The 26,975-nt window shown below is 39.6% G+C and overlaps 1 protein-coding gene across 1 annotated transcript; it reads right to left on the reverse strand.

Annotated features, from left to right (window-relative positions):
• Positions 1 to 5,548: 5,548 nt before the first annotated feature.
• Positions 5,549 to 26,438, reverse strand: fndc4a (fibronectin type III domain containing 4a; the record flags this gene model as incomplete). Its single annotated transcript, XM_083934700.1, has 6 exons — positions 26,353 to 26,438; positions 17,949 to 18,064; positions 16,345 to 16,549; positions 10,987 to 11,076; positions 8,104 to 8,237; positions 5,549 to 5,590 (listed from the first exon to the last, which is right to left on the reverse strand). The coding sequence occupies exons 1-6, from the start codon at positions 26,426 to 26,428 to the stop codon at positions 5,549 to 5,551; spliced, it is 663 nt and encodes a 220-aa protein (XP_083790826.1). The 5' UTR covers positions 26,429 to 26,438.
• Between the last annotated feature and the right edge of the window lie 537 nt (positions 26,439 to 26,975).

The raw sequence follows: 26,975 nt of genomic DNA on the forward strand, positions 1-26,975 counted from the left end.
TAACATGCCAATTTGAGTCTGGAGTGCACTGAATACAAATCAGCCTGCGGTTGTTTGAGGCCAGAAGACAATTGAGGCTTTCACAATTTTTCCGATAAGCTATTTTTGCCCAAATTAACCACTGATGTTTACATGTATCTGTTTACTTTTCAAAGAAGGTGCTTATTTTCTATCTATGCAATTAGTGGGTTTCCAATAGTGTTGTGATATTATGATAATAGCAATTTGTGTATGAACCACAACTAGTTGTCCTAAACTGTGTAAAAAGGTGTACAGAATCTGGAAACTGTTAAGGTTTGTAACATATTTATGCATAATAAAAGCCTTTGTACAAATATGTCATTGCACTAATTTTCTTTATGAATCTAGAAGGACACAAACAGAAACAGGGATAAAGCTTCTGTCATACACAATAGGATTGCAAAGATATAGTTTGGCCCTCAGCACTGCCACACAATACGATTGCGATGTGTCTTTTTGTAGCAAATCAATTTGATTCCATAACTGTTCTTTAGTTGGATCAGTAGTTTCAACAGATCAACTAAATTGAACCACCAGTGCAGACGAGCACTGTCATCTGTTCAGAACATTCCAGGTTAATCATGACATTTTAATCCATAAAGTTTTTCTCTCAAACATTTTCCAGCTCACTTTGGTCGATCCAAAGCAAGGACAGTCTCTTGTGTGGAGGTCTGACTGACACAATCGCATTGATGCGTCTGTCCTTTCAGCCCACAGAGCGTCCTCACTATTATAACTCTGTATAGGTTGACTGTGCGTCTTATTATGACCACTGTTGTACGTTTGTTGTAAAGTGGCAGCCTCTAGAGGCCATAGTAATTATGGTGGGAGCAAAGGAGGAAACCAGGTGACATAGCGTAAAGAGCACCAAAGGCCGCATAGGGATGGCGTCCTGGTGCAGGGATGGGTCAAACAAACCCTTGACTTTCACCGAGGAGACCACTGTTTTTAAGTTGGCCATCGTAACTATGTTAGTACGTAACCACATCATTGATATAACTATGTCACAGACTTGCGTACATAACAAACTTTCTAATTTGAACCCAAACATGATCTTTTACTAAACCTAACCAAGTAGTTTTTTGTTGCCTAAATTTAACCAAATAGCTGCTTCATAAAATTAAATATAACCATCTTGTCTTTTTGGGAATCATTAGCAAATTACCATGCCTGTCAGGTATTCAGGTATAGGGACAATAATTTGTCTCAGTCATGAATAAAAAGATATCCATATGAACATTAATTCCTGATTGAGACAATTCAATTTTAGGTGGTTTAATATTTCTATAGCTGCACCTGTAACTCGTTAGAAAGATTATTTTACTGCAAACCTGATTCATTTTTCAAAATGATTATTATACAAGAACATGGCGCTAAGGAGGTTTTCGTTTTTGTTCACTCGCACCAAGCAGAGCTAGTTCAGTAAAATGCATTTTAACAAACAGAATTTCCAAATGCCGTTATTACAGATAAAGACCAAACCTAAAATTAAGAATGAACAAACAAAACCACACGTCCCATTCATAAAAATGTGCTTTAAAGAACGAGTATTGACGTCCCACTGGAACAGAATAGTTACCAAGAGTTCTGAGAAGAGTGGTTCCCCCCTCATAGTGTGCACGTGTAAAACCCAATCTAATTAAATGTGTGCGTACGTGTTCTGTTAAACGGCAGTGCTTTCTGTGAGTGTTTGTCTGAAGACTCTTTATAGAGGAATGTAAATACCATTTTATTTTCTAAAGGCATGGAGGCTGCATCATGGCAGGGTGCCTCTAATCTTGTTGTCACACTGTGAAGCACCAACAGCGGGGAAAAACACAGACAAGGGTTGAAAAAATCTTTACCAAATACATACAAATGGCTAAGCAAATAACTAAATATTCATATTATATGATTAAGAATACATTTATTTCACATTAATCAGCCAGTCAGCGACCGTGCTTGGAGCCTTCACATGTTTTTTCTGTTACGGCAGTCTGCAGATAACATCCTGAGCAGTGTCCTCAGCCACCTCTGGTCTGACACATTGCAAGATTATTCTCCTCACACATTCTAAACTATTCTCACAAGACAAGACAAACTACCTTTTATATGGTTTATAATTCACTCTCTTCTATTTCAGGAATTCTTGTTTAACTTTTGGGGCAATGTGTTCATTACCAATGTCTAATTTGTCCGTGGTGTCCCGGGATCTGCGGATGAACATCTCATTTGGTATTCATAACTGTGTAATTAATTGCTAATTGGCTATTTCATACAACTTTGGAACGGCTAATTCTCTACTGATAAGGTGTTTCATGCTGCTCTAATGCCTTAATGTTGTGTTGGTAATGGCTGTACCGTGTGATATTGAGATTCTATTGAAACTGGCTTTTGGAGGTCAGATACACTAAAGGTTTAAATACTGCATCTGAGAAGAATGTGGAGGGAAATGAGTGCTGTGAATGTTTTCTATTGCACTTAGAGGTGTGGCTCTGCAGGCTATTTTAAATGTAGCAGTGAAGCATCTGATGTCTACTTCCTGCTATTTTTTTGATGTATTCACAGTGTAAAAGTGCTGTAAACCATTTGTTTCATGTACAACATGAACAGGATATATGACTGCTATTCAGTTGTTGTTTTTTTAATTAATTTTAGGATTTAAAGCAGCAGCAGTTTTTTCAATAAACCTTTTTACCTCTGAAAAACTCATTTAACATTTCCAGTAACAGGTGGATTTTTTGAATTGAATGGAAATATGTAAATGTTTACTTGTATATGTCAGACCTTTTTGTTCATCTACTTCCAGGTAGAAATAAACTACATATGAAGAACAGAGAGGCTTATTCTGAAATTGAACTCCTATGCAAACTCTTTATCTATACATGTTTTTATTTATAGATGCGGCATATACTTAGACCTCTGAATCACATCCAACCAAAGCGTATCACAGCTTTAACAACAGCCCATAAATAAACTCAACACCTAATGAAAAGCAGTCTGCAGCATCAGTTAGGAAAAAAAACAAAGGGAGGGTGTACAATATTACCTATTAATCCCCTGATGGTGGCTGTAATCACTTTTTATTTTAGGATAAGTTTTATTCTTAACTGTAAAGGGACTTGATGAATTTGCACTGCATCAAAGAGTTACCATTATATTACACCCATTATATTACACCCCCTTCCCCCAATGCCCCCCCCCCCCCCCCTCCCCCTGAAAGTCAAGTTAATTTGTATTTTGTATTGTATTTTCTGAATAGCGTCAGATCCAAACAAATCATTTAAGGATCCCTTTTCTATAGAACAGCTCTATACTTTGTTCTTTTAGTAAACAAACTAAATAGCCTTCTGTTGTTTATCTTATTTGCACGATGGCATGTAAATTCTGTCTCTACATGGTTGAGTTTTTACAATTCTCAGAACTCAGAGAGCGTTGGAGATCCACTTATTCAAAGATCGTTTGTTAAGAGGCTCCAAAAAACAACTAAAGCACAATTAAACGATCTGAAATTTTTTATTTATTTTGTTGTGCTTGAAATGGAAACGTGACTTTTTTTATTTAACTTGGGACTGTTTCTGTTGGAGAACATTATTTGGACCTTTAGTTATTTAAAAGACATTTAAAAGACATTTTCTGATGCCGAGTGAAGCTCATTGTGCAATACACTGATTTAAACTGAGTTCCCTGTAACCCTAGGGGAAACACTCTTCGTAACTGCCCTCTAGCTATTAATAGAGGTTTTATTGTTGAGTAAAGTGAACACATTTGCTACAGTAGCTTCATATGTGAACCGTAGGAATATACTGTAGATCGGTTTCAGTCCTACTCTCTTTGATTTACATGGAGCTTCCTTCTGGCCATGTTCACAAAACAGCATCATTAAAAGCATCAAGACTCAACTCGACTGCAGAGCCTTCTCTTGAATTGAAGAGCTTTAACAAGACATGAGTTGATCTTTAAAAAATCCCCCCCGTCATCCCTTACATAGCATCACAATCCCAGATGCAGAACAAGGCTTTGTCTCCGGTCTCAAACCTGTGAGTTAGAGAACACTTGCTTGGTTTGAGAATAGGCTAGCTCATAATATGAAATATAAACCATTACATGAACAATGTTGATACTTTAGTTTTTGAATAGGGTTATAGAAAAACATTAAAATGATTGCTAAGTTAGCTTTACACTTTTAAGAAGGGGAGATCTTTAAGAATATGTTGTGGTTTGATTGTTCCGGGTTTCTGTTTATGCATATTTGTGCACCACATGGTCTTCTTTAAGGAACATGCACCCACCAATTGTGTGTATGATGCACCAGGTGTCACACAGAGAGTACAGTACACAAAATACTCTCCACATCAGGATGTAATGTGTCACTGTTCATGCTCTATATACATTTTGCAATGTGATGATCATTTTAACTACCATATCATCACCTAATTAATGTGTAACACTTTGTGACACGACTTGGCAAGCAGGTTGTGGATGAAGTGCATTTTTCCACTGCTCCGTATGTCTCAGCCAGCATTTGATGCACAAAATTCACCTTTATGACGGTTGATGAGCGGTTTGCAGTGTGAAAAGTGTGAAAGTGCATTTTGTGCCCAGCTTTGTAATGGGTTCATCATAAGAAGGTCAATTTTACACTTCAGGAAATACAGTTGACAGGAAATAAACAAGATCGGAAATGAAACGCTGGATGATAAAAGATAATGTCCCGTTCTACAAGCGGGCAGAATAAATGAAAACATGAACCGACTTCACAGGACTGTAATCATGTTTATTTCTCGATTTTTTGGCATCTAACTTCAAATGCACATCAAATGCTATTCTACAGGCAAATGACCTGCATGCAAATTTAGTAGATGAATGGACTTTATACAGACATACATGTTTGTTATATATGAAAATATACAATGTTATCCAGAAAATGGTATTCAAATATTATTAGAAAAATCAAAGCATGTCGTTTTGGCGGGTATTACAAATGAATACATGTATATATGCTTTCTCTCCTGCACACAGAAGTCAGGTAACATTACTCATGAGACGATATATTAACACTATTTGCAATGGAAAAAATGTGGAGTTATTTAGAGCCGAGTTGCCTGAACGTGGTGTCTAATTGCACATGCTAATATCAAAAATACACTGCGTATTTAAAGTCATGAAGATCCCCCTCCCAGAGATGATTGTGTGTTTTTGTATTGCAATAACATACCAAGCACCTGGCAAAGTCATCAATGTTAACTGCACCATGGGTTAACATAAGTTTATGTATACTATCAACCTTTTGTTAGCTACTGCACTGACTGTGTGTGTGTGTGTGTGTGTGTGTGTGTGTGTGTGTGTGTGTGTGTGTGTGTGTGTACGCCTGTAGATCAGTGTTTCCCTACAAATACTATGTACATGCATGTGTGTCTTTTGCAAGGACAGCTTTAGCCAGCCTTATTCACTCGTGATGACCCACAGAAACAACATTTTTACAGCTTTTTTCCCCCTAATCAATGAGAAAGGTGGAAAAGATGCATTGACTGCGATCTCCTTCTTCTCAAACTTCAATGATGTTGATAGACGGCACAGAAGCATGAAACTGCAACAGAAAAGATAATAGAAGAAATCATGATTAGTTATACTTTCTACAATAAAGGCACACTTTGATCACAGAAGACACGTACACTGTTAATGTTACAGTAAACAGAGGATGCCATGAACACAGGTGGTATCATTTGAATTGAAGATATTGATCATCTGCATTCCACTTTAACAGCTGGGACATTTTGGCATTGTGAGAAAATAAAAAGGTTTATTTATTGTTGCCTTTTACATCATTATTCAGTTGTATCTTTTTCCTTCTCTTTTAGAGCCTTGGTTTGTGTGACTTGTGGAACATTTAAAATGAAAACTAGTATCTATCAAAGACATTTATATTCAAAGAAATACCAGCCCTATGTCTTAAACATGACTTCTTCATACAACAAAACTGCATTCTCAATTAAGTTTTGAGGAAAACGTTGGAGTGGATTGGTGGGTGAAACACAGGACTTTCACCAAGGAGACCGCTGCCCGTGTCCCCTTAAATTAAATAACAAACGTACTTATTTTAACCCAAATCCTCCTCTTTTTTTCTAAACCTAACCAAGCTATTTCAATTCACAGCATTAACCATAGCTGTGCTGGGCTTGTTTCTACTATTCTGCTGTATTTACTGCCATAACATATGTCATATTCACATTACTATAGATATTATTATAGTTACTGGAAGTGTGTCTGTCTTTGTCTCTCTCTGTCCATCTGTCCGTCTTTTCTCTCTTTCTCTCTCCTTTTCTTCCTCCCCAACCGGTGCAGACAGATGTCCGTCCTCCACAGAGCTGCTGTTAAAGGGAAGGTTTTCGTTGCCACCGTACTCTACGGGGGAATTGTTGGGGCTATGTTTATCATAAATAAGTCATAGAGTGTGGTCTTTACCTACTCTGTAAAGTGTCCTGAGATAACTTTTGTTATGATTTGGCACTATAAATAAAACTGAATTGAATTGAATTGAACCATGTGTATAAAAGAGCGACTGTTTTAGAATGTGCCCCGGTCGCTTTAAAATGTGTTTCCCTCTTAACGTAATTCAGAATGCAGTTTGGTTGTATTGGAAAATTATTTACTACATGGTTGCATCGAATTTAAAGTAGTGTGTGTCTTTCTTTTTGCAACACCCTTTTTCTTAGTGTTCAAGATGAGTTGTTTAACTCCAATTCTACTTTTTATGAAGATGTTTACATCCATTCATCCACTCTTTTGCACATTTTGTCATCAGTGAGACTGAACATGTACACTATTGACTGATGCTGGAGAGAGTTTTCTTCATCAGAACTTCTCTGACAGAAACCTTACACCAACATCTGACCCACCGATGAGCACGGGAAGGAGAGATAAGCCAACATAATGAGGAAACCTGCAACGATTGCCCCTCATTTAAACAAGAGAACTCAATATGTTGCTGCGTTAAATCCCAGCCAGAGGTCAACACTCACAGAGCAAATGACCTATGGATGGGCATGAACTCATTACTGAGCTGTGACTGCATGTATCTGTCCACTGCTTTTACATTTTTCAAGACATTTAAAGACTTTTCTTTTATTTACCACTGAGCATCCAAGGGTTTCAACCTTGCACCGACTCTATTATTATAGAACATGCATTTTTATAACAGTCATGCTGCTTGTATGTTATTGGCACTGTACATAGAGACCTCAGTTGAGGAATTGATCCTTGGAGATTCCTGTTATTACATCTGTAGGAAAGATACCATTTCCTTCAAGTGCTTTTTTTGATGTATATTTTTTGCCCAGTAGAATATTATGTGATGGAGAAGGTTGCATTTTACACATCAGATTTGCAGCGACATATAAGAAGAGTTCTTCTCTGAAAAAGAAGAAAACTGCCATACAGTATGTAAGGACAATCGCAGCTATTTTCTAATTAAACATACATAGGCATTCTCCACATGTAAATTGCAATTGCTAATCAAATAAGTCAGTGTATGTCTTGCATTTTAATCATGGGAACAGCTGGATGCTTTTAATCTATTTTATATGAGAATGTGTGGCTGAGGAAAGCTCAAGAGAGAAGGTTCTAGTATGACAGCATGTGGACCTGCTACATACACAGTCACGGGACAATATCTGAGTTATTGATCATACTCACTCATTATATCCATTATTAATTAGGAAGACTCTTTGATTTCCAGCCTGAATAGCAGAGCCAGATGTCCATTCTACAACAGTAATCATGTTGATCATGCATAACCAAGTTTGCAGCTGTGAAGAGCCAAAAAGGTGGGCACTTCATGACAGTGTGAGTTGGCTGAGCTCATAGATTAGATTACATTAATGTTATTATTCACTAGAGGAACAACACACACAAAAATAAGACATTTTGACATGTCTTAGTAAGGATAGAAAACGTGTAAATAATAACAAGGGCGGTGGCTGAATTCAATTTAGCTGCTTCAGTTGTGGTTGTGTTATTGTGCGTGCTGGCTCACTGTCACACAGAGATAGACACTGTTTGTGTACCTTTACAAGAGCCTTTATGTGGGCCTGTATTACTTGCCTTGCTCCTCAGCAGCCCTCCACTGTGGTGCTCCGGCGTGCTCCTCTCCGACGACGGCTTGGCCTTCTCCTTATTGTTGCTGGAGTCGTTGTCCTTGATGATGTCATACTGCCGGCAGAATAGGGCAATAACAGCTGCCGGGAGGTGAGAGATGGGCACGCGCACACACACACACACACAGACACACAGACACACACAGACACAGGAAAATAATTCAATCGTGAGGATGCAACTGTCACTCACAGACACCACTTCCTCTAGCTGTGCACCTTGAAAGGCCATGTGGATAAAGGAATTCTGCTCCCATGGGAGTGTGATGACTGTGCCTTCCTCTGAAAGCTCGAAGACAGTAATTCTCCTTGGAGTTCGCTTTGCTACAATATGCAATCTGCCAGATGCAGTTCTGCCTTCAGTTTGGATCATACTGCATGCTCATAATTAACTTCCTTGCTTCACTGAGGTTATGCATTTGCATGAGAATGCTATCATTAAATATTCAGAAAGTGATATGGAGTTCTCGTAATGACATCTAATGTAGCTGCGAGAGAGAGAGAGAGAGGCATAATTAATTCAATTAACAAAGTCTCATTCATGCATCATGTACTGTTAGTGATCCGCAATGTGTGAGCTTCATGTCTTTGTATCTTTGTAGCAGAGAGACATTTATCATGGCTCGTTTCGTGGTTAAATTGCAGCAGATTTCATCGTTTGTATGTGATTTGGCTGCATTTAAATGGTTTACATTGCAGTTAAATGTAATTTTGTTTTAATGTGACACTTTCCTCAAGATGTCAGTGAAAATGTGAGCTTCTCTGCAAATTTGGTGATTTTTCGTCACTACACAGAAATGTTAATTAACATAGCAGATGAGATCAGCTAACTTCCACATAATTTAGTTGACTTAAATACATTTAACAAGGGCCGAAAATAACAAATGAATGAAAAAATATGGAAGTAAGCAACTATCTTCTGCAGACTGTGAACGTTTGAAGGGGCCTGATGCTTCATAAAATGTAGGGAAAAAGGTGACTTTACACTGGACTGGCTGCAAATGAGCAGTCCATTATGAATGTGCCACATGAGGTGTTTTTATTCTTTTACTCCCACTCTTCACAGTTACTTTGGTTTCCCTCATTAGCATTGTTAAACATCTCACTCTGGGGCTGCTCAGGGGTGGGGAGCCTGCTCCTGGCAGCTTGTCAGATATGCCACTTCTCATTGTGCATCAACACTTCATTAATCAGCACACTTCCTCAAAGGAGTAGAAACTCATACATGCATGGAGAGCGTAGATGCAGCGAATGCTCTGAGATGTGTGATGTTGATTTGACATCGCTGTAGCACAAAAGCCTAAAGGGGGGACGTTCAGAGTTGGCAGATTCATTTTTCAGTCAGACTTACTGTACTCAGGTTTTTGCCTCCTATAGTCCTTGTTCTGGATGACTGTCCTTTGATTAGCAGCTTATTGATTGTTGCGTCAATGTATTGATGCAACTACAAGATAACCTACCGTGTGAAACCTCTGTCAGACATGCACCATTAGTCTATTGAGGCTGACAATAAATGCAAACAAGTTGCAGTTCCAGTGGAAAAATCTAATTATCTTTTTTTTTATCAGGATTTTAATGTCATTTCACCATTGACAACAACTGATCAATAACATCTTGATTTATGAATATTAGACCATATTGAATTTTCAATCTGACCATTAATAACTCTGATATAGAAGTAGGGCTGGGCAATATGAAGAAAATCACATATCACAATATTTTATGACCATATACCTCCATCAATATTGCAGCAATATTGTAGGGTTGACTATTGATGCTTTCACAAAATATCTTCTCTTTTCTATCTACTTTCGATAAATAATTGCCAGTAATGTGGATATAATGATTAAGTGGCTAAAGGCATATAATAGACCAGCTAGAACAGTCTGGTAAGTTCAGAAAATGACATCACTTTACTGTAATGCAGCCTTTAAAACTAGGAAAAAACTATCCAGTCTCATATCACAATATAATATCCATATGTTGCCCAGCCTTAGATAGAAGACACATTGAGATATATGCAATTGCGGCAGCACAAAGGACTAGTTGCTCTTTATAGAGACAGCATGTTATATTAAAACTTAAGAAGTGCAATTAACTTGTTCAGTAAAGACCTTAGCAATGTGCAAAGTGGTTTCTAATTGGAATCATCTGGCTACATCCAGACAAAAGCAATCACTTATGTAAACAGGAAGTAATTGCAGCATCTCATGCAGATGTGAATTAATGCACAGGCTGACCTAGGCTGCAGCCTCGGGGGCCCCACATGTGCATGGGCCCCAGATTGGCCGGACTATTTAATTTTTTTTTACCTTACTACTTTACTTTTAATTGAAAATGAAACCTCTACCCATATTGGCCCATAAGAAATCCTATCACCTGTTCCAATGGCCACATCATGTGGTCAGGTTCATAAGGTCAATTTGATTTTCAAACTACACATCACTGTTACTGAACAGCATTGTGGCAAAAAATGCAATCTGAAAAAGCAGAAAGGGAAAAAAGAAAAGCACAATGGCTGAAAGAACACATCTCTACTAAAGAAAAATCTTATTTAGATAACAGAACAGGGTTGTTCCGCACTACTGCAGATGTCGTACCTGTTGGTTTAAAAAAGCTTGAAGGTGCACTATGAATGCCGTTTTCTGTAGCAATACTGTTTATAGTAAAGGCTGTCTCAATGTGTGCGCCAGTGCACACTGGCATAAACACTTGCTTTTGCTCAATACTGGAACAACTTTTAAAAAAGTTGTTTTTCCTCTTCTTTCACTTTGATTCCTTTCTCTTAAGACTGAATCATTATTAACCACACACACACTGTCTGCAAACCTACCCGCCCACATGACCAAGACCACCACAATTATGATCATCTCTCCTGTTTGTAGATGCCGGGACTTGTCCAGGCCCTGCACAGTGGGGTCATCTAGAAGAGAGAACAGACAGGACAGTTGTAATCAATACTGTTTTCTGAGCACTGAACAGTTTGTCCTGCCCTTTGTTTATACGGAAGGGAAAACACATGAAATATACTGGGCATTGATATGCAGTCCAATAGACAAAATCACAAACAAGAATTGAAATAACATCTTGGCCTAGCGACAGTAAAAAAGCAAGATTATAACCTTCACAAAGGTGGTTTATGTTGCAGAACTTCTTTACTGGATTTCCTGATCATTTAAGACCTTAAACTCACATCTTGTCAATAAGGACTGGCAAAAGTGGACTCTCCCTTTATCTCTCATGACTGTTAGGCCATTTAACAAAAACCATAGTAGTCAGAAAATGTGGTGGGCATTATCACCGATCAATCCTGTAGCATTAATCCTCCTTTAAGTGGATTAACTATGAGCCAACTGCCACTCTCCAAACTATCTCTAAACCCGCATGGATGGAACTCTTCCAGAGCACCACTCTTCCCAATTGCCCCTTTTAGCGGATCAAGTTGTCTAGAAACTGGCCCCGGATGCCGGATTGTCAGCTCTCTTCGCATGATGACTATTACGAGGTGGGGTCAATTATACTGCCATGTTTGTTTTTTAGTCCGGGAAGTAGTGTACATGGGAATGTGAGTGGGGAAAAGGGATGGAGTACATCACAGTGGTAAATTGAAAATAACTGCAAATCACAGAGAAGTGATTGATATTTATGTTTAAAGGAAAAATATGTTGCTACCTCCTACAAGGACGTTAGTTAAAGACAGCTGGCCTGGTTTTACGAAACTGGGAGGAAGGATGCAGCAGGGGCCAAGTATGAACCCATCAAAATTCGGAGTGGATCCGAATCACTGGGAGGTAACACACATTGCATCATAGGGCATGGCCTTGGCGGAGATCTGCACTCCCTGAGTAGTCTTGTAATTTGTCTTGATTGTGGACATTCTGACTGTGGGCCATGGCTGCCACTTCTGTTACAGAGATTCAGGAAACACAAACTCTAGTGAAACAAAGTATGTAAGGGCAACACACCTCTCCTAGCTTGGACATTAGCCCCTTTTATTAGCCATTAGCTTACATTTTGGGATCTGCTTCCAGGGCAATTTACTGGCTAACAAAGTTGGTACTTTAGATAAAATTTCATCTTTTTGTTTCCCTGACAACTGTTATCTTCCTAAGCCACAGTTGAGGGACACATCTTGGTACCAACATGTAGGTTTGTTGCTGGCAAGAAATACCTATATTTTGTATTTCTGGCAATAAAGCTACACACAACTGCCAGGATGAAGCTATTCACTTGATTTGGCCAACTGAGACTACTGAAGCTTCATAATGCTCTGCCTATTAGCAACTGTGTAGCTTCTTGTTATCAATTCTCAGCCAGTGTCAAGAGGAGAAGCGATCACAGCGACTCTTTCAACCTACATATGACATGTGATTGTCGTATAAAGATAAACTTGGAAAAAATCCCAACCAAAACCCTTGGGGAGCTAACGTCAATATATCCTGTCTTGCACAGCGAGCACTAGAGTTGATGTTAGGCTGCACATTACCCTTAAATGCCAGGTCAGGACTCAGGTCGACACTAAGTACGACTGGCGCTCCTTAGAGTTGCTCTCCAGTTATTTAATCCCACCTATATTCTGTCCGTCTGAACCCAACCCACTGAATCAGAAACTAGTTCTGCCTACATGGTAAAATGACTTATGTATGCTGTTGTTGTTTCAGTAATGAATTTAACCATTGAGGCACTTGTTTACAGTTTTCTTCTTGATCTAATGACCCTGATTAATAATAATAACAAAAGTGTTTTGGTACATGCATACTGTTTTGCATGCTGACATACAGTATGTACATATTTGATGTGATTGGTTGAAACCTACTGCATCATTAACATAGAGTGAGTAAACAGAGTGGCAGATGACCTGAGAGACCTGTCCTGCTGCTGTATCATATATATTTCATGTTGTGGCACCCCACTCAGATATGCATAGGGATTCTCTTCTATAGTGGAGAATGGCCTGATTGTGGTGCCTCCGTTACAAACTGAAAGAGTTGTTGTGTGTCGAGATAATTAGTCGACCTTCCTTCTGCTCACCTCAAATCCCACGGTGCTGTTTGTGGCTGTGAACTGTCAGGAAACTATGTAAGAACACACTAGGGGTGCTGTACTGCTGTCACAAAGATGTGCCATGTGATTTATTCTTGCATTCTGAGAGAGAGACTGTCTTTTTTTTTGGTTTCATTGCACTGTAAAATATTAAAGGAAAAGCGGTTGAACTAAAATAAAATATAAGTTTCCCTGTTGCCTTAGGCATGCGAGTTATACTCCAGTTGATTAAAGTGCAGTATTAACTTATTAAGTATATAAAAACATGACCTAAAGATGGACAATTGTTAGTATCGGTTTAAGTCAAAAAGGATATTAAACAGGGAGCAAACAGTGTGTAGTGTACCTTTATCTCAGTGCTGTTAATGGGAGAGCCTACTGTAGGTGAAGCGTCTGACTCAGCAAAGACAGCTTAGCAGCTCTTTGAAGTATCACAAAGTAATTGTGTCTAAGGGGACCACCTCCCTAGTTAGATTGACTGCTCAAGGCATTTTTTGAAAATCCTATTATTTTGCTGTCCTGTGTGAAGCCGTTTGAGAGCATAGTGGCACTAGGTCACATTTTTAAGGGGCTTCATGTCCTTTTCTGAATGACTAATATAACGTATATGGTGATTTTTTTTTTGTATTTGCTGCTCAGGCGCCGTGCCTCATCTCAGTTATAGAGCAGTTTTAAATTCAGATCATAGAGAATTCAATACATTGTACACATTTCCCCCTGGACTTTTCAGGCACAGAAGTCGTATTTTTGCTCATATTTCAAAAGGTACCTCCATTATTCTGTAATTACATCTCAGTGAAATACATTCAATTGGTGTTCTTCAAAAATATGTTAGTATTAGCATAGTCACTGCTTAAATGAATGGAATACTAATAATCTGACGTACAACAGACATTGATCTCAAGGAATACCTAACTCTCAAAGGGCAGGCAAAGCACACAAATATAGAGTCAGATTAAAAGCTTTCCATGAAACTAATGCAGTTGAAATAGACTTTGTAAAGACATATTGATCCTGAAAACCAAAGTAGCTTATTTATATTCAAATTCTCCTGCAACACGTGGCGTATATCTTGCCAGAAAAAGCTTTATATGAAATAGATTGTTTCTGACTCTGGCTCAGACCAGGTGTGCATTCAGTGGCATATGCACTAATATGTAATCACATTATCAAAGGGAATTGCATTGAGAAAAAAATAAAAGGATTATTGATTCATGGGTATCAGTGCTATAGCTCCTTGGGACATACCTCAAATCAATTTAGTTTCAACAGGAGGCGCTAGACTGTGACAAAAGGTCTCTGAAATGGCTCTGTGATGCCAGAGCCAACTAGATTAAAAAGCTTTTTTAAGCAACAATGGTCAGCAGCGACAACAAAAAATGTCACGTTAAATCACGGTGCATTAAGGTTGATGATGAATACGTTGCCATTTTTAGGAGGAAGCATTGCAAACATCCTTTCAGAGGGGGCAAAAGCCTGGTAAGAGACAAATGTGATTTTTTCAAAAAACAACAGACATTTATTTTTAGGGGTTATGATTTATTATTGTTGCTAAAAGGTGTCTCAAATGAGTATGTGGAACAATATAGTTGCTTATATTGGCAGTGGCCGGAACTTTGTTTAGACATTAATGGATAGTTAGATTTCTAAAATTCATTGCTTTTATCAAGAAATATAAGTGAAGAAAATAATTCCCTGAGTATTTAATGCCAAGGAGCTGGACAGAAATGTAATGCCAGTGTCTGTATTAGCCTAATGGACAGTGCTCAGGCTCTTGTGTTGAACTTGCCAGCTTAACTAATGGTAACAAACCTGAGTCAGCTGAAGAAAAACGTCTATGATTCACTTGCCTCAGCACTTTCTATAGTCAGAACCTCAATCAAACTGTGGTATAACAGAGGGATTTTTTTTTTTTTAAGTATTAGGCCTGTTTCTAGACCACTGTCAAATGCAAGGGGCCATTACTTTAAAAGTAAATGTGTTTGGCTCATCCCATAATCATGGATGAACGAGAGAGAAGATTTGCAAAGGTTTCTTTTGAAATGAAGCCTCTCCCCAGCTGCTTAATTATAATAAACAAATGGCTTTTTCTCACTCTTTCCTCTTCTGTACCCTAAGAAACGGAGGGCTACTGAACCTATTCTTTATTGGTCATGGTCTTCATATTTCCCCCAGCACATGAGCCCAGACACTGAATCCAAAGTGCCTCAGAGTGTGTGTCAGAATCCTGATTAGGCACCCGGAGTGATATAGAGTTGCATAAATTCAGAGAGGCTTGCCTGCAGCCATGCTTGAAGAGTCTGTCAATAATGAATTGGTTTCTAGGAGAAAATAAACCTGCATAGAGCCCCCACAGGGAGATGCCATGGGAGGAGACCTCAGGTTACTTGCACTTATGTCGGCACTAGCCTTTACTGTACCTCATTTTCAATGCCAGTGTATTTAAAAGCATTCAACAGCCAGAAGAGGCTTTATAGCAACAGCATGAAAAAGCATCTGTAATGGGCTGCTCCTGTCTGTGCCTAGGGGGAAAAGGCCTGCGGCTGCACCATGTGCTGTAGAATGTACGTAATACAGTGACATGAAACACTGTGAAAAGATTGCTGCTGTACAATGAAACAATGAATTTAGCCTACTAACAAGTTTTTTCTGTGTATCTAAAGCCTGATGAAGCTTATACGTCTGTGCCATGGATTTTGGGCTATGACCAAATACCAGCTAAATTTGTGTCCCATCAGCCTCAGCTGCTTTGCGCTGAGTGGTAATTACCAAATGACAGCATGCTGACACACTAAACTGGGATAGAGAACCTAGTAAATACGATGGCAATTAAAGAGCAGCTGACTGTAGTCTCTTAGTTTTCTTTATAGTTTTTGAACAATTATGGAGTTCCATGGCAAGGAGCTACAAACTATATATGTGGCTACACAAACAGTTAGCAGGATATATTGATTGATGGTTTTGGTGTCTTTAAAGGACTTGATGAAAAGATAATGCCAGCCATATGCTTTCATTTTAAAGGGGAAACACAAGCCCCTCCTCTTTGAATCACTCTCTATTTTGTCCATGAACACAGTTAGATGTTTGTTTTTTTTAAATTACCTTTACCATGGGGTATTATTGATAACTTTATCTCAAGACAGCTTACCTTGATTGGAGCTGTTGGAAGGGAAGCGGTCTGTCTTCTTGAGGGTGCGGAAATGGACTTTCTTGCTGGCTTGGCTCTCCCCGTAGAGGCCGATTGACTGGACCTGGATGATGTAGTCTGTCTCTTCCTCCAGGTCCCAAAGTACACAAGAGCGGCTGGTGGTGTTGACTTCCCGAATGAATCGTTGCATGTGTCCTTCCTGCCTCTGGAAGAGGAACAGAGAACAACAGAATGGATTGATTTAGTGAGGGGATATAATAATCAATACAGTGGTCAATGAGGTGATAAAGGCGGCCAAACAGAGTTAGCAGCCATGCAAATGTGTCCCTTAGGAACACATTCTCCACTGTAAAAAGTCTTAGTGTAATTTTTGTATCTACAACATAATTTAGAAACAAGGCTAGAAACAAGCATGTACTTCTACAGTATGTGGACCATGATAATGTGAGACGGAGGCGACCAACCAGAAAATATTCAAGGTGCTGGAGAACGACATGCTGAGAATGTTATTATATTAACAGTTGGCACTTAGGATTCGCCATATGGAGTCTTGACTTGGAAAAAGTTATGGAGTCAATATTCTGTTTAATTTAGACTCACACAAGCTTTCAGACTTTGTCTTTGACCTTGCAGAATGTTATTGAACAATCAAAGAATGAGAATTGAGTTGAGAATGACTCCTCCTGCTTGCATGCAGAGCTCTCTTCTTTGCCTTCCCTCTTGCCTATCTGCACTTGAAGTAGCATTTGGCCAGATTCCTGTTTGTATTGACTGAGAGATCTGAGAGGGACAAAAAGCTTTTTATTCCCCTTGAACAATGAATAACCGCCATTTACACGACCAATTCCTAAACGTGTTCAAATTCAGGTGCATAACATGATAAACAACTGTCTGGGTGTCCTATACAGCCCATCGGTGAATAGCTAAATTAAATGACTGTATGATGTCTTGAGTACAGCAGCATATGGCATTCAGTCATTCAGTGTTAGCATTCATCGGTTTTCCTATTTTAGGCCTTTGAAATCTTTAAAAAATGCAGTTTGGCAGCTTCACATAGTCCCGCTGCACCGCCTTGTTTTCTCTTGACGAATCAAGCATGCCAAGTTTTATTCCGACTCCAGGCTTGAAGGCGAGATTTAGTCAGCCTCTCTGCATGCTAAGCAAAGCTTTGAAGAGTTCCCAAGAATATACATCTCAACAAAAACAACTTTCTTTAACAGGGATCTTGTGCATATGTGCTATTACTTACTCAGTATGCTGGACAAACTATTGATACGTAGTCAGATGTTTGCTGAGTATACAAAATCTCCTCTATATAATTAGAAAAGATCATTTCATTTTTCGAAAAATATGTTTTCTCCCAAAGCCATTTTATCCCAACGTGTTCCACAAGCTGTCACAAACTGTGACAGGGTAGAAAATGGATTCCAGCTGCACTTCTTCATACTGGCTGTTTGGTGTGCCAGCAACATTTCAACAGGTCATGATGAAGGCTCAATGCCAAACCACAAATGGCTAGAGCCAAAAATAAAAGTAATGTAATTTTCCTTTTTTATGGGACTGTCCATAGTTTCCCAGATTTACAGTACAATTTTAGGACTTACCTGTTGCGAGATGGAGAAGCCAATTATTATATCTCCCTCTGGAACCTCCCAGGATACAGTTGCAGAGTCTGCCCGCAGGTGCATGACGGACACATTGACAGGAGCTGGTGGCCGGTCTGAAGACAATGAAACAGGGGAGGGAGGGTCAGATCCGTCAATGAGCAATACTATGAGACACCAGGTACGTGTCATTATGTTACAGTAAACTGTTGAGTCTCATGTGTTCAAGCACTGGTCCATAGACTGTATAAAGTATGGACGTAGGCTCCATGACATAACCCATACGTTTTTTTAAGAACCAAAATGAAGCTTAACGTGGGCGGCTCCGGCCATCTCCATCTTTGCATTGCCTGAACTCGGCTAATCCAAAAATGGGCAAAGAGGTAGAGCATGGATAGAGCTGTTGTCTTGAATGGGTATATTAGCTATAGTGACCAAAACCGTTTTTTTGTACAAGGCTGTAAACATGTTAATTTCAGCCGTAAAGTTTGGAATTTTAACAATGGTGTGTGTGGAGATGAACTCTCTCTTGGAGACAGCCTTAAGTAGCCATTTGAGGGACTAAAGTGTTTGGCACTTCCATGTTGGCTTTCATTCGCAGCCCCGGAGGTTGCAGCATGGACTATACTAAAAAAATACCATGTAAAAAAAAGGGCAACATCAAGTTTAATTTCACTCAAATACATTACTGTTCTTCCTTTCCATCTTCACTGTTTTTATGTCCTCAGATCAGTAATACAATAGGTCGCCATCTTAACTGTCATATCACATGACTACACTGGTGTCACTCTAATTACTCTCCTAACCATTGCTACTGGATTACTTAAACTCAGTGCTCATGACATTTAAGCAAACTGTCTGGTTCAAATAGAGGGACATAAAGTACACACAGGACATACTTAATACAACTGTTTTTACATTTAGGCCACTGATAATATATAATACATAATACAACATGATTAAAACACAAATGATCAGTTAGAAGTAAACGTGGTCAGTTAACTGGTTAATAGCTGCTTATAAATAAACAGTTTGCTTGCATTTAATTGTGAACCTTCAGAGTTAGTCAAAATGATAAATGTGTATCATTCACCACAGTCTCTAGTTCATGTCCGCCTCCCTCAGACAGGGCTCCGTTTCGTCACCCTGCCACTTTGCAGCCATCTATCATGACTTGGTTGCCGGTGGAAACGTTGATTGAAAGGTGGGACAGAAGCATGAGAAGTAAAAGGGCAGAAGAAACGGAGGGCGACACATCTAATAGAGGAAGCAATAAGCCCGGGTCAGATGGATAGCTAAAATGGGATTGCCTGGCCAGACGGGGATCTGGAGGCCATCCTCAGGGCTTTTGTCGTTACCGGGGGTCTAATGCATTTTGTGTGTTGTCACAGAAAGTCACTGAAGGAATGTTGAGAGGGTAAAATGAGTGAGAATGTCTTGAGCTTTTAGATATGTGAAAGAATATTGACAAAACAGCTCTTATGGAGATGCGCCAGAGAAGACAGTGCTTGCCACACACTTAAACATGTGTCCTAATGAGATGTAACTACAGCTCTTTAAGTACCAGTAGTAGGATGTTTTTGTCACAGCTATTGTCACAGCTCATTACAAAGGGAGTGTTTAATGACAGTTGTGCAGTCAATTTGTATTTAAAAGCGCTTTTATTAACTCACAGAGCATGACAAGCATAACAACACATAACGTGGTTATCTTGAGATGTCAACAATAGGCATGTGCTAATTCATTCTCACTGTTTACTTGAGAGAGAAAGATGAAACAGAAAGGATGAAATTGGGAGCTATTTCAAACGATTTGCTGCTTTTCCCTCTAACATCCCTCTATTCTTATCTCAGTGTCTCTCTGTTATCCATCTCTCTCTTTTGCTTCTTGTACTTCTGTCTGTTTTTATCTCAGAGACCATCAATGATGGCCTCTGCATTGGGTGCAAAAGGTGACATTGAGGTAGATTTCAAGACTCTTTGGTCAGCCCTCGTGGCATTTTGAACCACATTGTGTGTGCGTGTTGGCTGGTGGGGTGTTATGGTCTGACCCAGCCTTGACTCTCAGTTCCTCGAGCCCTTGACACGCTCAGAGATTGGCTTGCGGAGGGGAGCGAATGAGACGAACAAGAGGGCAGACTAATGCTTAGCCTGTGGTAGAGAGCATAAAAGGAAATTAATGTTCAAACTGTTACAGAGAGTGGGGAGGAAAGAGGGCTTGGGTGTTGCTGACACTGGTATCAAGAGGTTTAGAGGTTACGTCTGTCTCATTTTGTCCATTTAATGAAAAGATTATTTATGGTGGTAGGTACTTATTTGTTCAGACAGATGTAAGGTTAAGAGGGAGTTAAAGTCACATATAGTATGTCCTTGATCTTTGGAGAACGATGGGGATCGAGTCATACATATAATTATAGTAATGGCTCCTGTGTCCTTGTGTCGAAACGACTGCAAAATTTGTGTCATGAACATTCAATGATCACGCTAATAATCTTATAATTGAATCTGTTATCAGTAAACTAAACATGCTGGGACATAAATTGGCTGAAATCTAACAAAGCTAATCCTTATATACCTCCTGAGATGTTGCTTATGGCTTTGACCATTATTACGTTTTTATACCTCTACGACGGCAACAGCCATGGCTGGAGGCATTATGTCTTTCGGATGTCCGTACGTACGTCCGTCCCATTCTTGTGAACGCGACGTCTCAGGAACCCTTGGACGGATTTTCTTCAAATTTGGAACAAATGTCCACTTGACTCACAGATAAACTAATTAGATATTAAAAATGCAAAAGATGCATTTTTGTCCATAACTCAAGAATTCTTGCACTTATCATGTTAACATTTCACACAAACGTCTAATAGGATAAAATGACAAAGTGATGCTATTTCATTTTTAAAAGGTCAACTTCACTGTGACATCATAATGCCAATCACGCAACACCATTACTCAATGACATTGATACACTCAATACCTTTTTATAACATTTCTTCGAAGTCTTCACCACAAATACATACGTCTGTACAGTTTGGATGTAAACAGCAACTTGACTGGTTGACAGAGGCATACAACATCCAGGCGGTAATTCTAGTTTTTCTTTATATCTCATAATAAAAATGCCCACAATTGACGTCCTTGCATTTCTCAAAGACTTACAGATGCTGTTCTTCCTGCAACTGCATCATTAGTTTTTCACTGAAATCGGATTAGTTAAGAGATAAAAACTATGAAGCTTAGATTGCCACCAGCATGTGTCTTAAGCCCTTTTTCACATTTGAATTCTGGACAATGTCCAATGAATCATGAGTGAAAATTGTCCAAGTTGCCCTCACACATATAGCACACAACCTGAGATTGTCAGTGTCAGACACATTCTAACTGGAAATGCTCAGTTTGGCTGTCCAGTAAGATTTTTCTATGTCCTTGTGTAAATCGTTCTCCTTCTTCACCCTCGGATATTTGTATATTTCCTGTTTTTGTGTGAGCCGCGTGATAGAAACGTCATCAACACGCCCACTTGCTGGCTGTGAATTCTCCGGACAATGACCTGCTCTATTTGAACATGGGCTCTGAGATTACATGGACTATGTACTAGGAAACTGGCTGTGTAAAGGCTATGCATGTGCTATAAAGTGCACACACACACACTTCTGAATCAGCTGCAACATTTATCAAAGACAGCACACATTCATTTCTCCTGAAGCTCATTGTCCTTTAGGTAATGGGGGTTACACACAGCACTGCATGGGCAGAAAAGTCAGCCAGTAACCATGATGCATTGTCTGCAGCTCATTTACTGGTGATGGAGCAAGTGACGGTTCAGTTAAAGCAGGTCATGAATCATCACTAATGTAGAAGTGCCCTCTCCCTATATGATGTTGTTGCCACTGTGGGGGGTTGAGCAGGACAAACATACAGTATTTTTAACTTGATGTACCTTGGTCAGGTGACCTCTTGGACTGTATAAAAGTAACACTTATACCAGATGAAGCCAACTAAAACAGTGTTGTATTCATTAATTTCATCTCTCAATATGATAAATAGGAAAATAAAAAAATCAGTAGTTCAGTAGTCTTCTCCATGCTTCCCTCTACCTTGTTTGATGTTCCCTTCTTCAGTAGTAAGTGTCATTGTGGATACTTCAATATTTGTTATCAGCCACATGTCCTGAGTAAGCCCCACTCCACACAATGTGTTAAACAAGATCTGAAATCAAACAGCAATAGGTCACAGAAGCTGAGGCGTGTGTCAGTGCAAACAAATGGTAAGACTCCCTTGGGGCGTGGGCGCACTGCCAGGTTGAATCCTAGTGTATCGCCAAAGCCCAGCACATTGGCTACTCCCCATCTACCCAGAGTGTACAGAGAAATAGCGAAAGGGCTTGTGGATCTCTGGCTGACGAGCCACATGGAGAGAAGCCCAGTTTGATTTGTTGGAGCCAAGTATCTCATATGTTGCCCTATGTTTGCTTGTGATGCACAATTACGCAATATATCCTGATTTATGCATAGTTTATCGGTTGCTTATATTATATATTCTCAGCAGATTTATCATACCAAGATAGCCAGTGCAGCTTTTGATGGCAGATGACCTTGGATAACCATGACCCATCGATTAAACTGAGAAATTGAGATGTGAGTAAATAAATGGAGATTACATCACCTGTCTGATTTACTAGGAACCTAATTTTCCAGGTGACATGTCATCTTCATTTTGCTTATGGTTTTAATGCAACCTGGAGAAAAGTATTAAGGTTGAAATGTGTGGCTGATGGAATGAGCATTACATCTGCCTTTTTGTGTTTGTTTTTGAGTCTGATGTGGATTATTGAATGATAGCACTCACAAGTCAATATAATTTAGCACCTGGTTAGCTCCAGTTCAAGTTACTGTTTAAAGTCCTGTAAATCTATCACTATTTGTAAATAGATATTTTATCTGAATGCCAAGCAGACATCCTCATTCAAAGTGTGAAAAGCACAGTCGGTGACCTGTTCTTGCTCCAGTTCGAATTAGAAATCCTTTGCAGATTGAATTCTTTCAACCTTTTAGACCGTTTTGAACCCCGTTATTTCTTTCAAAAGATTTTTCTAAAGAGCTCATGCAGTCGTTTACAGTGAGAAGTGTGACAGTTTGTTCTATAACGCGCGGTAAATGTCCCGGATAAAGACAGAAGCTGCTACTTCTCAATTTCACCAACAATGTCGAGTCTGACATGTATGAGTGCTCAGCTCATTAATCATCAATAAATATTCAGAAATGTTCCGAATGATTGATCGCACAATAAACTCCAAAGGTGCACACTTCAAAAACCCTGGCAAACACTGGTTTACCAAGGTTGTGTGCCGTATTATTGACCATATTTCACTCTCAATTACCTCAAAGCTGGTGACAGTTTGAAGGGCTGCTTGTAATGTCATCCTTTTCTAATACTTATAACGCCTAAGTCCCTTGAGAAATAATATACTGACTTCTTATAAATAAAGGCAATAACTCCAAACAGGTGCCGTGAATTTTGAAGTGTTGCCCACTCGATCTTCAGACGGCTTCATCTGGATGTACTATATCAAATCCAGTCGAGGGAAGTCTAAATGTTCTCATGTGCAGAGCAGGAGGTTGTTGTCGCACAGTTGCTCGCAGGCCCCAGTGTTGCAAATCGTCCAGTAATGTAGATCTTAAACAATGTATTGCTGGAGCGGCGTGCGTTGGCACTTATGATAACATAATCTAGGTAATAACTAAAGATCTTTACCTTTAACATATCTTTGTTTATTTGAATATTCTTGTGCTCGTGGATGATTTCGCACTTGTTTTTTATTGTAAGTTTTTTATTGTGAATTGAGCGTGTTATATCCTATTTTGCTGGTTATATTACTGCTGCAGCACTGTCTGCCCCCATATTACGATTGAAGACCATTTTCTCCTTGTTGTTCTCCATCTCTGAACCCTTCTGAGATCCTACTCTTCATTCACATTTCATGCCACGTGGGAGCAGTTTCTTTATGCGGTCTTTTATTAGATCTCTACTTCACTAGTATCTTTCTAGAGCAGCAACAACAGTATGAAGGAGCTACTGTATGCGGGTGGATACAGATAGAAGGACTTGTCCAGCCAGGCGTGGCTGAATCCTGAGCCCCCCCCCCTACATTTCAGAGCATCTCTAAAGTAAAGGCACTTACAGTCCCTCCCTTTAGGTACACTTTGTGTTCTTTCTCACTGACTCAGAGGCTGTGAGACGTCAGTGGGACCAGATGGGGCCAGGTGCCTGTCTAAGGTTAATGTAATCACTGGCCAAACCCCAAGGTTTTCCAGCCGCAAGCTAACATTACTTCATCATCCTAAAACTGTAAAGGCTAGCATGCAGGGGCAGATTTATGAACAAGTCGTTCTTAGCATTCATTTTAGTGGCTTCAGCTGTGTGTTTACTGGTTCTATAAATGTCTAAAAAGAATAACATCTAGGACTGAATAAAATCTTGTTGTGTTGGTGTATGCCACACACCATATCTGTATCTCTTTCTGTGTATGTGTAAAATGTTTGCCATGTGACAGCTGATACAATTAGGACTACACAAGCAAATACTGGCCCGCGCTCTGATGGATTCAGCTCTAATACTGAACATCTATTTGTCAAGACTGTGTCACCAGGTTTATGAACAGCAGATTGCCAATTTGAAGAACGATATGAGCCTGGCCATCCAAATAAACCCAATAACTTAAAATGCATGTTTGCTGAGTACCTAAAGCTGTGGTTAGTGGGATTCATTTTACAGCAGGCTTGTTTTCAGGCTGTGAATGTAAATATTGTTACCCACATTCAAGTATTTCTTGTCATCCTGGTTTGCACTGTTTTCATAACACTGGAAAATGTATCCATTACATCTAAATATTGGAAGCTCAAAGGTGACTTTAATACATGATCATCTGGACCAAATGTCATGTTGAAAAGCATGATTAATGGATGAAAGAAACAGTCCACCATTACATCATTTTCAATCAATATTTAAGCAATATTAATAATAGTAATGGTAAATATAGCAGTGAAGAGAGACTTTACTGAAATGATCTCTTTTCCTTCTTTGTTTAAATTGTGATGGACGACCTCACTATGAACCAAAGAAGCTTACAATTAATTTAGAGCTTCCTCTGAATGTCATTGTGACTCCTATAGTCTCATAACATGCATGAAGCTGGCAGTAATGAATTCAACATTTATTTTAATTTATTTTGAAGCTCAGTGCTTCAAACTGACAAGTCTATATTTGTGAGTGTCACATTTGTTATTTTAATAGTGGCCTTTCCTGCTTCTGACAGCTCCATGCAGAACTCCACTGAGATCAGAGATGCTCTTGCATTTCACATGTCAGCGCAGGACATGCCAAAAGCTCTGAATGTTTGTCTCAGGCACGCACCTGCAGAAGACAGTGAGCTGCCAATCTGATTTTCTCGAGACGCTATCACACGTAGGATTCAGTTCCCTTGAGAGGCGATGGTGGAAGTGATAGAGGTAGACAGGTAGATAAAGAGACAGGGATGCCGTAGATGCACAAATGCAGAGGCAGACAGAGAAGATGTCTGCCACAGAAAAGGGAACAACTCGTAAACAGTGCGCCTGAAGCTGAGCTCGCAATGGAAGGAATGCAAAAAGAAAAATGATACAGAGTATATACACAGTTGCAAATTAGACCACCTACAGCTGAAGCAATCTCAGGCTCTGCAACTAGTGTTTCTGCAGAACATTATTATAGAAAAGCGACTGCCCCTGTGGTAATAAATGTGCCCCCTCATGAGAGATTTTGCACAGTTTCACATTGGTCAGTAGTGCTGTGATTTATGAATGAAATGGTCTTTCTTTAGTCAAACAAGATTGAGAAAAAGTGCCCTTTAAGTGATCTGATGGTGACAAAATGCTGGATGTGGCTGCAGTGCAGATTCTCTTTTAAGTAAATGATTGACATATTTCTTTCTGAAAACGCGCTAACATTATTTTTATTAGAGACATAAGTAGGGCAAACTGCGAGGTTATTATTGTGGCAATGATGCATTTGTGAATTTAAATATGAAACACAAAGGCTATTTTAAAACCATGTCTTGTTTATGATTCAAAGAAAGTAGAGGTTTAACATCCTATCTCGTGCTTTCAATCTATTCCACATCTGGTTAAACAGGTGTTACTGGCTGAGCAACAGTAGACCCGAGCATAGAAACATGTATTATGTCTTGTTTGATGCATATGAATGAAGGGTGGAATTAAGTGCATCATCAGGTGCAGAAAAGCCTCGTTAGACCCAACACAGTGGCAGCTTTGAAGTACTTTGAGCGTGGCTAATGGCGCATTTTACTAGGCTACAAAGTGCACAGTAATTGTTTTGACTCCTCTGCTACGGAGGCTCATACTTACTTGCTCCCACCAAGAACACGTCGCTGCCAAAAAGCAGCAGGATCACGGAGTTGACCAAAACAAGCAGACGAGCCATGTCTCGGCGGGTATCGATGCTTTCTCAGATGTAAACACAGATCCCTTTTGCTTCGAGGACAGCTAGATGACAGCAGTTCATTGTTTTTTTTCACAACATGTTGATGACTGAATGAACGGTTACTGACTGAATCGGGCTCGAGCTCGTCAGTAAACAGATAACCAGTTAAAGTACGTGACAAATGATGTCTTCAGAAACATTGTGTCGAGCCGCGGCGGATTCTTCATTTAGGGCTTTTTAAATCCACAAGTCCTTTCCATGCTGGCGACCCGACTCAGATGTAGACGTCCATCCTCCCCGGGTTCAAGGAGAGCTCAGGTGTGAAACGGCTCGTTGGAAAGAAAAAAAAGGAAAGATGACGCTCACAGGCTCGTCGGTCCCCTCTCACAGACTGAGGGGACGCAGCGTGGCGATTCAGCACCATGGACAGCGCCTAAGTTTTTCCAGACTGCCCTGGCGCTCCCGCAGCTCAGTGTTTCCGGCTGGGGTCGGTCATTCCTGCGGTGCTTTCTTTTCAGTATAGATACAGTAGACCCCCACAAGTAGC

Source organism: Echiichthys vipera (genome assembly GCF_963691815.1).
Source record: "Echiichthys vipera genome assembly, chromosome: 19".
Lineage (NCBI taxonomy): Eukaryota > Metazoa > Chordata > Actinopteri > Perciformes > Trachinidae > Echiichthys > Echiichthys vipera.